General features: G+C 56.8%; 1 protein-coding gene across 1 annotated transcript; it reads right to left on the reverse strand.

The window, feature by feature from the left end:
- Positions 1-16: 16 nt before the first annotated feature.
- On the reverse strand, positions 17-10,276 carry GFAP (glial fibrillary acidic protein). The gene is made up of 9 exons (XM_079905070.1): positions 9,761-10,276; positions 7,961-8,021; positions 7,670-7,765; positions 6,553-6,714; positions 5,255-5,380; positions 4,848-5,068; positions 4,238-4,281; positions 2,397-2,482; positions 17-1,766 (listed from the first exon to the last, which is right to left on the reverse strand). The coding sequence occupies exons 1-9, from the start codon at positions 10,207-10,209 to the stop codon at positions 1,725-1,727; spliced, it is 1,287 nt and encodes a 428-aa protein (XP_079761196.1). The 5' UTR covers positions 10,210-10,276; the 3' UTR covers positions 17-1,724.
- Positions 10,277-13,520: the final 3,244 nt, after the last annotated feature.

Consider the following 13,520-nt stretch of genomic DNA (forward strand, 5'->3'; position numbering starts at 1 on the left):
TGGGGGGCCGGCAGCAGGGCTGCAGGGCAGAGCAGGGCTGGAGATGGGATTTGTCATATGGCCACTGCTGGGGGTGGCTGGGTGTCCCAAGATGATCAGTGATAAGAAGCAAGTTGTGTCTTGTCCAAGGCTACTTCCTGCCCCCTTCCCCCAGCCCCAGCCTCTGCCGAACAGATCAGAGTCCACTCTGGGAAAGCCACAGCAGTTGTCTTTATTTATGTCAGTGACTAAAGGCAGCAATGGTGCCCCGAGGGTTAGCAGCAGTGGGTGGCAGGAGGGAGTAGGGGAAGGGCACCAGTCTTGGAAAGAGGGAGGGACTCCTACTTCTCCCTCCCTCTGCCTTAGAGGGAGATGGGGACCCTGGAGCGGGCCTCTGAGCTCCACTCGTGGGCACTGATCATCTCGTGCCCGCCAGTCTTCCCGTGGGCGAAAGTCTCTGCCCCAAGCTGTCCTGCCTCTAGGCTTCAGGAACACAAACCAGCGTCTTCACTCTGCGTGCGTCTCAGGTTCCCAAATTATGAAATAGGGTGCTACCTACAACACGGGGGTACGCTTTGTATTTGACTACGAGGGGACAACGGGGCCTTGGCTTAGAGAGCAGCGGTCACTGTGGGGAGGAGGGGCTCGGGCGTGCAGCAGAGGCTTTGCCTAGCAGTATTTGCTGGGGTCAGGCGGCAGCTGCAGCGGCTCCCAGGCCTGGGTGGACAGGGATTACGCAGCCAGGAGAGGGCCTTTAGAGCTGGGACAAAGTGGGCCCTGCCCCCAGGACCAGCAGCCTCTTTCTTTCCTGTTTCACCATCTTCAAGCGGATGAGTCACTTTCCTGATTCCCACGACCCAGAGGCCAAGTGTAACTGCTCACTCCCAGCCCCCCACTCTGACGTCTGGCCTCATCCCAACCGCCTCCTCTACCATCTCTACCTGCCCCCCCTCCAGCCTGTATGGGGTGGGGGGGGTCCTCCTGGGCTTGACCTCTCTGTGCCCACAGCTCGGGGCCAGGCCCCCTTCTACTCCCTCCCAGCACCCCTTCCCTCACCACTTACACTGTAGTTCCCCCAAATGCCCACGGCATGCCCACGTGGCAGCTCAGTGGGGCTTAGCCACTTGAACCGTCACTCAGGAGGCCCCTCTGCAATCTGGGCAGCCCAGGAATTCTGTCCGGCGACTACTCTGGGTGGCAGGATAGCCCCACCCATCCTCAGACTGGTCAGAGTCAGTCTAGAAGAATAAGCCCCTGGCCAAGGCCTCCTTGCCTGTGGGGATTCCCCTGCCTGTCTCAGAGTCTCGGATTTCCTCCACCAGCCTGAGGAAATTCAAAGGCCCCATTCCCAGATACCCCCAGACACCTCCGGCTCTGGCAACAGTTGCCATGACAACAGGGATTCGGGATAGGGAGGGTGATTTATTAGGTCTCCCTGCCCTCCCCAACTTCTCTCCTCCCTCCCAATTCTAACCCAAGCTGCTGGCCATGCCCCTCCAGGCTGCCCCTTTGGAGTGAGTGCCCTGTTAGAGTTGCTGGGTGCTGGCTGGGTGCTGTCTGACAGGCTTAATGCTGATGGAGCCTAGGGCAGCAAGCTGACATAGAGACTGAGGGGGAAAAGGAGCAGCTGGGGTGGGTGGGAACTCAAGTCTGGGGAAACTAACTAGCAGAGGAGAGGCAACTACCCCAACTCCTGCTGCAGGCCCCTCATACTGTGGGGCAGGGACCACCAGGTGGGTCCTGCCTCACATCACATCCTTGTGCTCCTGCTTGGACTCCTTAATGACCTGCAGGGGACAAAGAAGGTGCCACGGTTAGGTTAGGAGCTCACACAGACTCCAGGTCCACCACAGCTAGGCTATGGACCTAGACAAGTCCCCCGCCTTCCTGGGTCATCTTTTCTATGATAGTAGCCGGAACACCCCCATGCAGCAGTCAGAGGGGGAGATGAGGTAACACGGGCAAACAACTAGCACCGTGCCTGGCACATGGTGAGCTGATCTTGTAAGATTAGCTGGTACTGTTACTGGTGTGATGGGGAGGGGGTTATGACCAATCCCCCCATCCCATTCTTCTGCCAGGTTCCTTTCACCAAGCTGCAAGTTGAAAGTTGGGAGTGAAAGCTACTAACTTTAATTTTCTTTCTCTCTCCCCCAGGCCTGGCATGGGGGCACCTGAGTCTGAGGGTGAGACAAGGAGAAAGCTGGAGTCAGGACCCCATCCAGTGGTCTAGGCACCCAGGCTCCCCTTAGAACTGCCAGTGGAGGGGTTGGGGAAATGAATTACATCCGGGTTCCTTCCCCTCTTGCAGAGCCTCCCAGAGGAGCTCTTTGTGAATCATCAGCAACCTTCTATGTGCCAGTCAAGCTTTCTTCCAGAGTCTGCTCGGGCCAGAATCTGGGATCCACCCTCCTCACCTCTCCGTCCCGCATTTCCACGGTCTTCACCACGATGTTCCTCTTGAGGTGGCCTTCTGTCACGGAATTGGTGTCCAGGCTGGTTTCTGCAGGCATGAGGAGAGGAGGCCTCCATGGGCTTTCAGGGCACTAGACATCCTCTCCCACCCTCGGTTTCACCATGAAAGCCCCAATCATGAGTACAAAAGCCTAGCCAATCAGGCAGAGAGGGCATAGGCTCTTCCAAAGGGGCTGGCAACCTCCTAAGTCCCCATGGTGCTGGGCAAGTCCTTGCTGCCCTGCTCACTCTCCTGGCCTGGCTGCATTTCAGCCCCTCTGCAAGCCCTCACCTGGCCCCTGGCTTCCTGACGACCCAGCGCCGTGCCAAGGAAGGAGCACGTGGGTTTTGAAGTCAGGCAGGCCAGAACTTGAGTCCCAGCTCAGCCACATGACTGTGGGCAAGTTAATTTACCTCTTCCAGCCTCAGTGTCCTCATCTGCAAAATGGGGATGCTGTTGTCTATTTTTCTACGTGAGAGTGAGGAGTCAGTTAACTGAAATAATGTTTGTTAAACAACGGGCACATATTAGTGCTCAATACACGTGGGTCCCTTTCCTGTCCCCCTTCCTCTTTCCTACTTCTCTCTGCCTCTTCTCTGGGCCCTAGTGACCCTTTTCTATCTGGCATTTGGCAGTATTGCCTCTACCTGGTCTGCCTGGTTAACCCTTCTGATGCTGAACTAAGCCCTGGGACATGCATAGCTAGTGTTCCTAAATTTCTAGCCCAAAAGAAAGAAGAATTTATTTTTCCTTAGCTAAGAATCATTTGAGGGCCACATACACTCTCTTTTCCCCTCCTCAGAGAGAAAAATATAACATGTCACACTCACTAATATTTAAAATTAAGAGCAGGAGACATAAAACTTTATTCACTCCAAGAGCAGCAGTCCAGGGGGAAATAACCCTCTAGGTTGAATCATCACTGAGCTGAGCAATGGAGCCTCAGGGACAGACGAATCAGGCAGAGAGCCTGGCCGCCGGGCACAGCAAGACCCTAGGGGCCCTCCCAGGGATGGGAAAGAGGTGAGGCAGAGGCTGGCATTTGCTCAGAGGCCCCAGAGTATCTCATCTGTGCATCCGAGGACTGATCACCTTGAACACCGGCCAACTCTGCTACTTTAACCTACATTTACCCTGTGCCAGGTCCTGGGCTGGGTGCTGAGGTTGCTGGGAAAATGACACAGGCTTGGCCCTTTAAGGAAACCTGGGAGGAAGGAGCCCAAGAGGATGGGGAAAGTGGGCTTGGTGAGGCTCGCTCCCTATCAAGCTGGGAAGAGCACCGTGTCTAGAAGGCAGGCAGGGCAGGCAGCTAACCGAGAGCCGAGCCGGCGGGGGCTCCATTTACAATCTGGTGAGCCTGTATTGGTATAACCTGTATTGTGAGTCTTTTGAGGTGTCTTGTGACCTTGTGACCTTCCCCTTCTTTGGTGCTTTTGCCCCCTGTAGTGATAAGCAGTTAAAAAAAAAAACACACAAACATCAAACACTTGGATGGGCAGAGCTTAATCAGGGATCTGCAGATAGGACAGAGGTTGAGACCGTCACCCAGTTCTGCAATGGAATGGGGGGTGGGGATGGGGGTGTGGGGTGGGACAAAGGGCAGAGCAGGCTGCAAGCCCCACCTCGAATGCTCTGGGATGGTGTGTTCTGGCTAGAAGTTCTGCGGTGAATCATGAAGGTCCCCATGGAGAGCCCCAGGCCCGTTTGCCCTGGTCCTGGGCCCCAGGCCAGAACAGCAACCCACAGGCCTGGGGGAGGGGGCAGGAATCCAACACTCTGCCCACAAGACCCTGTTCTACTGACCTCGGATCTGCAGGTTGGAGAAGGTCTGCACAGGAATGGTGATGCTGAAAGACAGCAGAGAGAGAGAGAGGGGTGACCAGGCTGCCCGAGGATATCCCCAGGCCAGGATTTCATGACAGCTTTGAGGCTTTTTTCCTTGCCAGGAAAGGCCGACCCCATCTTTCAGCTTCCCCAGCAGCAAACACACTCCTTGGAGCTACCAAAGCCGGCAAGGGGCCTGGATATTGTGAGGGGAACATCTCTTTTCAAAAGAGAGTGGATGCCTGGAGGATGGCAGAGGGGAGGGAAGAGTGGCGAAGAGAATTCCCAGGAGGCAGAAGACACTGGTCAGGGGAAAAGAAGTCCGATTTTTGTTGGGAGGGTGGGGAGTGAGCCTCAGTTTGGGAGGTTACCCGAGTCCTTACTCTGGGACCTAATCAACATGGGCTGAATTGAATCCGTTCACTCATTCATCAGACATTCATTGAATACCAACTGTGTGTCAGGCAAGCACTGTGCTGGGCACTGGGATAGGAGGGAGCTGGACGCAAGACTGAATGAGACAGTCCCTGAAGGGAGCAAAGCAACTCCAGGGAGGGGCCAGCAGGGAGGGCTGCTAGGCAGGCCTCACCGGTTCTCTTCGCCCTCCAGCAGCTTCCTGTAGGTGGCGATCTCGATATCCAGGGCCAGTTTAACGCTGAGCAGGTCCTGGTACTCCTGCAGGTGGCGGGCCATCTCGTCCTTGAGGCTCTGCCCCTCCTCTTCCAACCGGGCCAGCGCCTCTAGGTAACTCGCCGCCTCCCGCGCGTGGCGCTCGTCCTGCTCCCGCATCTGCCTCTCCAGGGACTCGTTCTGTGGGTGGAGTCGGCTGGTTTCTCGAGGCCCCGCCCCGAGTAACTTCAGAGCTCCGCCCCCAGCCCTGGTCCCAGACCCTGGCCCTTTTCCAGCACCTCCTAGGGCGGCAGGTCCCGTCCTCCGGTTCGCCAGCCTCCGTTCGCGGGCCCCTTCCGCCCCGCCTCTGGCCCTGCCCGCGCTCACCGTGCCGCGCAAGGACTCCAGGTCGCAGGTTAAGGCCTGCAGCTGGCGCCGGTAGTCGTTGGCCTCGTGCTTGGCCTGGCGGAGCAGCTCCGCGTTGCGGGCAGCGGCGTCCGTCAAGTCCGCAAACTAAATGGGGAGAGGGCTTTATGCTGAGGGGAGGGCTGGGGACGCTTATGGCGGGAGCTGTGCGGGCCCGTGGGGAGGAAGATGTCTGGAGGATCAGGGAGATGGGCGGGACCCCAGGGTGGTTGTTCAGCTCACCCCAGCCAATGGCCCTGGGTGGGATTATTCGCAGCGACTGCGGCCCGTGGACCGGGGACACAGAAGACACTGCTACGCCTCTAGCACCTAGCACAATGCCTGGTCAGGGAATGCAGGAATGAACAGTGCCGCGGAATCCAGAATCTCCAGCACTGGCAGCTCCATCCGCGTGACCGAACCCTGTCCTTCTCCACCTTACACAGGGGATTCTGGTGAGCAGAGCTCTGTATTCTAATAGCCCTGCTGCAGCGAAGCCCTCAGGGCTCCATCACGTCTTGCCCTGCTCAGAACCATCACTGGCTTCTGCCACTTACACTCCTCAGCTCCACGCCCTGGCCCAGGATCTCTGGGCCCCTACCTCTTTGTGCTTTTCGGCCGCTACTCAGGCTCTGTCCTGCACTCTGAACGCCCCTTTTCTCTTTACTTTATGTTCACAGGTTTCCAGTCCTGCCTGGCCCCAGTGCCCTCCCTTCTATGATATCCTTCCTGTCCCCACATTGTATATAAACTCTGCCCTGCTGTGTTCTCCGTAGACCTCATTATTGAGTGACATAACATCTCCCTGGTCAGACATGTCTCTGTATCCTGGGCAGAGCTGGAGATGTAGTAGATGCTCAATAACCCAGGATACAGACACATCAAGAATGCAGGCTTCCAAGTGAGATAGCTAGGGTTAGAAATCCAGCTCTACTGCTTAGGAGCTGTGTGACGTTGGGCAAGTTGGTTAACCTCTCTGGACTTTAGTTCTCTCATCTATCAAAGAACAGTACCTACTTCATGGTAAAATAATCCATGCAAAGCACAGGGCCTAATACACAACAGTGTTGGCTAATAGTAATAGCAATAAGTACTAATAAGTACTTATTGGAAATAATAGTGCCTGTGTAGCCCCGGGCAAGTCACCTCACTTCTCTGGTGAAGGTCAGTCACTCAGAGAGGATCCTCCCCCAGCTTCCTCCACCCTCCTTCTCCAGTTCTTTTGTATGGAGCCAGGAGGGCTGCCTGGAGGAGGCAGGCTGGCCCAAAGTCAGGGCTACCTTGGAGCGGTACCACTCCTCCGCCTCATGTATGTTGCTGGATGCCACTGCCTCGTACTGGGTCCGGATCTCTCTCAGGGCTGCTGTGAGGTCGGGCTTGGCCACATCCATCTCCACGTGGACCTGCTGCTGAGCCAGCTGCTCCTGGAGCTCCCGCACCTCCTGGCCAGGGTGAGAGAAGGGATGCCAGGGCTCAGGGACCAGGCTGCACCTGGGGTTTCCCCACAGCATCATGCCCTCTTCTGTCTGTCCCTCGGACACAGAAGTTGGCTAAGGGAGATGGGCATTCCTAGTTGGAGGAAATGGCATGGCCCAGGCTAAGGGAGGCGGGGGTAGTTTGGGGGTCTCATGGTGTCCTCCTCCCAGGCCTGGAAGGCAGGAGCGCTGAAAGTGTGCCTGTGTTCTCGTGGGAGAGTGACTGAGTCCTTGTGGTGTGGGTGTGCCTGTGGGTTCCCAGGTTCCCTGAGGCCCTGGATTCCGCATCCATTATCTGAAGTCAGAGCTCAGCGGGGGCAGGGGGTTTGTTCGTTTGTTTGTGTGTGTGTTTTTATGTATGGCTCTCATTTACATGGAGACAGATGGCAGAGGGAATGGAGTCAGAGAGACTAACTGTGTGACCTTAGCAAGTTCTTTAACATCTCAGGGCTTCAGTGTCCTCCTCTGTGAAAAGGAGATAACACTGGAACGGTCCCTATCTCACACGGCTGTAGTGAAGAAAAACAGGAGGCAACGAGGCCCGTTGTAATTCTCAGTAAGTGGAGTGTGTGTCTGTGTGCATTTTACCGGGGGCGGGAGATGCTCTCTTGTCTATCATTTTGTACCCTGGCCGCACCACGAGGCATGTGAGTTCCCCAGCCAGGGATGGACCCCGTTCTCCCTGCAGTGGACGCACACAGTCCTAACCACTGGACCACCAGGGAAGGCCCTGTCTTTATCTCTGTCTCCCTTAGCCTCTCTCTGTATCTCTCTCTGTCTTTTCTCTCTCATTTTCTTTCTCTCTCTGTCAGTCTGTCTCCTCTCTATGTCTGAATATCTCTGTCTCAGTCTTCGTCTCTCTGTCTCTTTTCCTCAGTTCCAATCTCTGTGTTGGCCTTTCCTCCCTCTGCCCTGGCCTTACCTCCTCATGGATCTTCCTCCAGAACCGGATTTCCTCCTCCAGAGACTCAGTCTTCCTCTCCAGATCCAGACGGCCCAGGGTGGCTTCATCTGCCTCCTGGAGTAGGGAGGAAGCAAAGGGCCCCTCTGACCCCAGACTCCTCCTCCCCACTCCCTAGTCTTATCTGATCCCTCCTTTTGTGGCTGCGGGGAACAGCACACTGCTCTGGAGGGCTGGGCTTGGGGGCTGTGTTTGGGTGGGCTGCCATCAACACTTTCCCCCCCCCCGGCCCCTCCCCTCTACCACCCTGACCTGTCGATAGGCAGCCAGGTTGTTCTCAGCCTCCAGCCTCAGGTTGGTTTCATCCTGGAGCCTGGGGTAGGGGGACACATTCCTGGGTCCGGGCTCTTCTGAGGACTATTGGACCCCTGCCCTAACCTCCCTGGAGGTGGCTGCCAGAGAACCGCCCCCGCTCCCTCCCAGGACCAATGTGAGTGGCAAGAGGAGTGAGGGGCAGATGGACTTGGCCAGGTGGGTGAGCAGACAAGGGCCTTTGCTTTAACTCATTACCAAGGTGCCTTATCAGGGTTGCTGCACCTGCTCCTGCTCACACAGGCGCTTCCACCAGTGTACCCTCACTGCTGCACACACACCACACACACACACACCACATACACACCACACACACACACACACCCCACACACGCACACGCACCACATACACACACCACATACACACCACACACACACACACCCCACACACGCACACACACCACACACACCACATACACACCACACACACACCACACACACACACACCATACACACACCACACACACACACACCACACACACCACACACCCCACACACGCACACACACCACACACACCACATACACACCACACACACACCACACACACACACACCACACACACCACACACACCACATACACACCACACACCATACACACACCACACACGCACACACACCACACACACCACACACACACACACCACACACACCACACACACCACACACACCACACACCATACACACACCACACACACCACACACACACCACACACACACCACACACACACACCACACACACACACACCACACACACACCACACACCACACACACCACACACACCACATACATACCACATACACACCACACACACACACCACACACACACCACACACACACACACCACACACACACCACACACACACCACACACACACCACACACCACACACACCACACACACACCACACACACACCACACACACACACCACACACACACCACACACCACACACACACCACACACACCACACACATACCACACACACACCACACACACACACACCACACACACCACATACACACCACACACACACACACACACCACACACACCACATACACACCACACACACACACACCACACACACACACACACACACACGGCCTCCCACACTTGAAGTCACACACGCATGCCCTGCCAGCCCAGCAAGGACCATGCCCCGGGGGTTTCCTCTGACCTTTGGAAATGGGTTTTATTAAGATCTCCGCTTTACAGCTGTGCAAGTTGAAGTGTCTTGACTAGGGTCATAAGCTGGTGACAGGCAGAGTCTCCTGTATTCTGAAGCCGGTATTCTGCCTGCTCTTTCCCTCTCTTCCTGTAGCCCCAGCCCAGTCGTCCTGGTGCATACCAATCTTCCCTTCCGGTTCCCCCTCTAGACAGACCCAGGCTCAGAATAGGTGCGCTCCCCGACCACAGTAACAAGGCCCTGCAGTGAGTGAGACGCAGAGACCCTCCCCGCTGGGGGTCCCTGACTGTCCCACACAGCTTGCCCCAGCGGGGAGGTGCTGAGAGTACCCGAAGGTCTTTGGGAATCCGATCCCTGAGATCCTGGGCCTCCTCCCGGGCCCACCCTCATCTTGGGGAGCAAGGGCCACCCTCTCCTCCCAGAGGTGGGAAACTGGAGAGCAGGGAGGCAGAGCCCCTGCCCGAGACCCTGCAGGCCTGCAGGTGCTCCCTCTCTGGGGGTGGAGGGCGGCTCAATGCTCCCTGTTCGTGACGCCCCTCTGCGGCCCCCTCCTCACTTCTGCCTCAGGGTGCCCAGGTCCTGCGCCAGATTGTCCCTCTCCACCTCGAGCCGGGCGCTGTTGGCGGTAAGTTGATCAAGCCGCAGCCGCAGCTCGCGCAGCTCTGCCTGGTAGACGTCGGCAAGCTTGGTGGGCTCCTTGGCCCGCAGCTGGTTCAGCTCGGCAGCCAGCGCCTTGTTCTGCTGTTCCAGGAAGCGCACCTTCTCGATGTAGCTGGCGAAGCGGTCATTGAGCTCCATCATCTCCGCCCGCTCACTGGCCCGGGTCTCCTTGAAGCTGGAGTTGAGCGCCCCGGCCAAGGAGAAGTCCACCCGGGCCGGGAGTGCAGGCGGCATTCGAGCCAGGGACAGGCGGGTGCCAGGACCCAGGCGGCGGCCCCCCACCCCCATCTCTGAGGAGGAGACGTAGGAGCGGCGAGCTGCTGAGGTGACCCGTCTCCTCTCCATCGTGTCCTGGCTCTGCCTGCTCCTGGGATGTGCTGGCTTTATGGAGGAGGACCTGGCCGGCCCGGCCCAGGCTGCCCCTGGCAACACCCCCTGGCATAGCCTAAGTGGGTGGGGCTGGGCCGCAGCCCAGCCATGGGGAGAGTGCCGCTCATGCCCACCAAGGTCACTGTGCCCAGAGACAGGGCCTCCTGGGCATGCCAGCCCCAGCCTGGCTCCAGACAGAGGTGCTAGTGGGCAGTTCCCGGGGCCGATGCTGCGTCTGGGGCCCTGACCACCGGACAAGGAGACCCTTTCACTGGGACAGTGGGTCAAGGAAGGGCTGGACCAGATGACCTCTGACCTGTCTTCTAACTTTTAGATCCTATGACCCAGGCCTTTCCTCACTCAGCATTCTCAGGCACACTCAGTGCCTGTTAGATGCTGGGAGTCTGGTGGAAGACAAACCTGTTCCACATCTTCAAGAAACAGCCTATGTTACAGTTTCCTGCCAGCCTCATTCCCAACAGATTCCTGGAGTCCTCTCCTCTGAATACAGGTGTTCTGCATTCCTGCTTTCTCCCCATCTGCAGGTGCGGGGCTGTGGGCCGGAATTAGAACCCGCCCTTTGTCTGGAGGGTCAGTCAATTGAGGCCTCTGTCTGGCAGTGGGGGAATGATGGAAGGAACGTGGAGCCCGTTATAGGGTAAGTGGAGGCAGGCGCTGTACTCTCTGGCCCTCCCCCTGGGTCACCCTTAAGCCCCAGCCTCAGCCTCATCGGGCTCACCCCTCCTTTGCCCAGCCTCCCCACACCCCCTCCCAGAGTGCAGGCCTTGACAGCTCCACAAAGCACTTATGAATGAGCTGGCTGTCCCAACTCCCATCTTTGTTCCTGTAACACCCCGTTTCCCTGGCCACCTCACTCTCACACTGGAGATTTATCTCCTTCAAGTTCCCACGCATCGAGCTGAGAAGCTGGGAAAGGCTTCTGGGGAATCGGTGGGTTTGGGAACCTAGGAGCCAGTGGGTTTGAATTGGGAGCCTGGGGCCTGGGCCCTGTTGCCCCTTGAGATTTCAGATCCAATCACACCTTCTCTCTGGTCCCCCGGGGTCAGTACCCTGCCCAGGCCCTTCACCCATCTGTGTCCCTGGACTTCTGGGAAGTGGGCAGCCTTCCTCTCCTGCCCACCCCCCGCACCGCCCCACTGCCCACTGCCCACGCCTGGGCCTCTGATGCCTTTTCCCGAGCACTTGCTGAATGGAGCCTTGTTCTCCACTGCCGGTGAGGGTGTCGCGTGGCAAGGGCAGCCCTTGCAGGGGGCTGTGCTGTTTTTATCCCAAGATGCCAGCCTGTTGGGTGGGGTGCAGCCCAAGCCCCTTGCTCAAAGAGCTTCTCGGAAAGCATCTGATGGGGGCTGGGGTGCAGCAGGGAGCAGGCTCTGTGCCCACCCCTGACCATTGTGTTTGTGCCAAGGTGAGTCATTCAGTGAGCACAAGGGGAAGCCCTGGGGGTAGCCCAGCACTGCCAGGTCTCCAGCTCTGCAGACAGGGTCTGGCTACTCGCCTCCTCCCCAGCTGTCAGAGCCAGCGCAGCCCCTGAGCTCCTGTCTGGGCAATGCCCCCTCGTCCACGCCAGGGGAGATGCTTTTCATTCGGGCAGGTTACAGGCTGCCTGCCAAGATTTCCCCGTGAGTTCCAAGCAGAGAGAGGAGGTGAGAATCCCTAATTCTTTAGCAGAGTCTGACCCTGGGCCTGAGCAGTATCATGGGGAGGGGAATCTTGAATCTTGAGGAGGGGGCACCCAGTCACTTGATCCTGCTGTGGGTTGAGGGGCCGGGGAAGGATGGGGGTGGGGAGTGACATTAAAGGCAGAACAAGACTGGGGACAAACCCTTGCCCCAACTCCTCTCGGTGGCTTGGAGAGGCTGCCCTTCCAGCTTGCAGGGCAAGTCACAGTGTGTGGCCTTCTCTCTTTGTACAAGTGAAATCTAGTTGAAATGAGCGCAAAGTGGAACTGGAGGGAAAAGATGTAATAGAGCAGGAAGGGCTTGTCAGGGACTCTCAGTAATTGTGTCTGGGAGACAGGGGCTCAGCTCCTTTCAGCAGCAGCAGATGAGACCCCCTCTTTAACCCCTTCAGCCACTCACTGGGCCCCTGTCACCCACCCAGGCCCGCTCCCTCCATCTTCAACTCCCATCCAACCTTCAGACCCAGCTCCACACTCAGCCCTTAACTATCTGAAGTTGTCCACACAGCGAAGCAAAGAAATAGATAGACTCAGTCATGGTTGTTTGTCAGACCTTCATTATTTTTTATTATACCTTCATTGTAGAAAAATCAGCAAATACAGATAAGCAAAACAAAATTTAATTAGCTATAATTTTGCCACCCGGAGATATAAACATTACCGGATTTTTTTCTACACATATAAATTCAGTTTTTAAAAGTAGGCTCATGCTGTACAAATTATTTTGTAACTTGCTTTTTTTTACTAGACAATATGTTGTGAACATCTTTCCATATCAGTAAATATTTATCTACATCATCATTTTAACAGTTGCATGGTTTTCCATTACGTGCATTAATGTAACCAAGCCCTGTTGTTGGACAGTTATGTCCCCTCTCCCTCTGTTCTAGGTCACACCGTGATGCACATCTGCCTCAGGCAGACACAGCTCCCGGCCTCCACCTCTACCCGCCTCCTCCCAGCCTGACTCAGGCCCCATTCTCTGTGGCGCCTCCTCTCCTGCTTCCCCAATCTGAGGGCCTCATCATCCAAAGCCTCGGGCCAGTTCCTAGACTGACTTCCGGACTAGACGGCAGAACGCTGCGGGTCCCAAGAAGAGGATGCCCGGACACCCTTCCACACGGCCTTCGGCCAAGCTGCGCCCCACTGCAAGCCGAGTTGGGGACAAGGTGACCTCCCATTCCCTGTGCCCATCTTCTACGTCAGAACTTGCCAGGATGCCCTCCTGCCTACAAGGCCCAAGTTGATCCCAGGATAGATCAACACGTCACCCGGCCTCAACCTGCACGCAAGGTGCCCAGTGTTTTCCAAACCTGCCAGCCTCTAATTCAAGGGGCCCTTTTGTCCCTTGACTGCTGCCCACTGACTCCGCTTGTGCTCCTGCCACTCTCCCAGTGCCTGGCACAGCACGGTGGTCAACAAGAATGAGTGGGATGGAGAGAACATGGATCTCTGACCAGTCCATCCGCTCAGTGACCCATCTCTGAGGAAGGAAACTGGCCACTAGATGGCAGTGCTGAGCTGACCAGGTCCGAGTGGCCTGGTGGACATAGCCCTTTGGAGGCAGGAAGAAAGTTGGTCTCACTGC

The sequence above is a fragment of the Stenella coeruleoalba genome, assembly GCF_951394435.1.
Source record: "Stenella coeruleoalba genome assembly, chromosome: 19".
Classification (NCBI taxonomy): domain Eukaryota; kingdom Metazoa; phylum Chordata; class Mammalia; order Artiodactyla; family Delphinidae; genus Stenella; species Stenella coeruleoalba.

Bases quoted from the DNA above. Each gene is read 5' to 3' on its own strand.
- GFAP (XM_079905070.1), bottom strand. From the start codon at position 10,209: ATGGAGAGGAGACGGGTCACCTCAGCAGCTCGCCGCTCCTACGTCTCC. The intron at 8,022-9,760 runs GTGAGGAGGGGG...CCCCTACCCCAG, and splicing joins CTGGGCACCCTGAGGCAGAA to GCTCCAGGATGAAACCAACC. The intron at 4,282-4,847 runs GTGAGGCCTGCC...GCTGTCTTTCAG, and splicing joins CTGGAGGGCGAAGAGAACCG to CATCACCATTCCTGTGCAGA.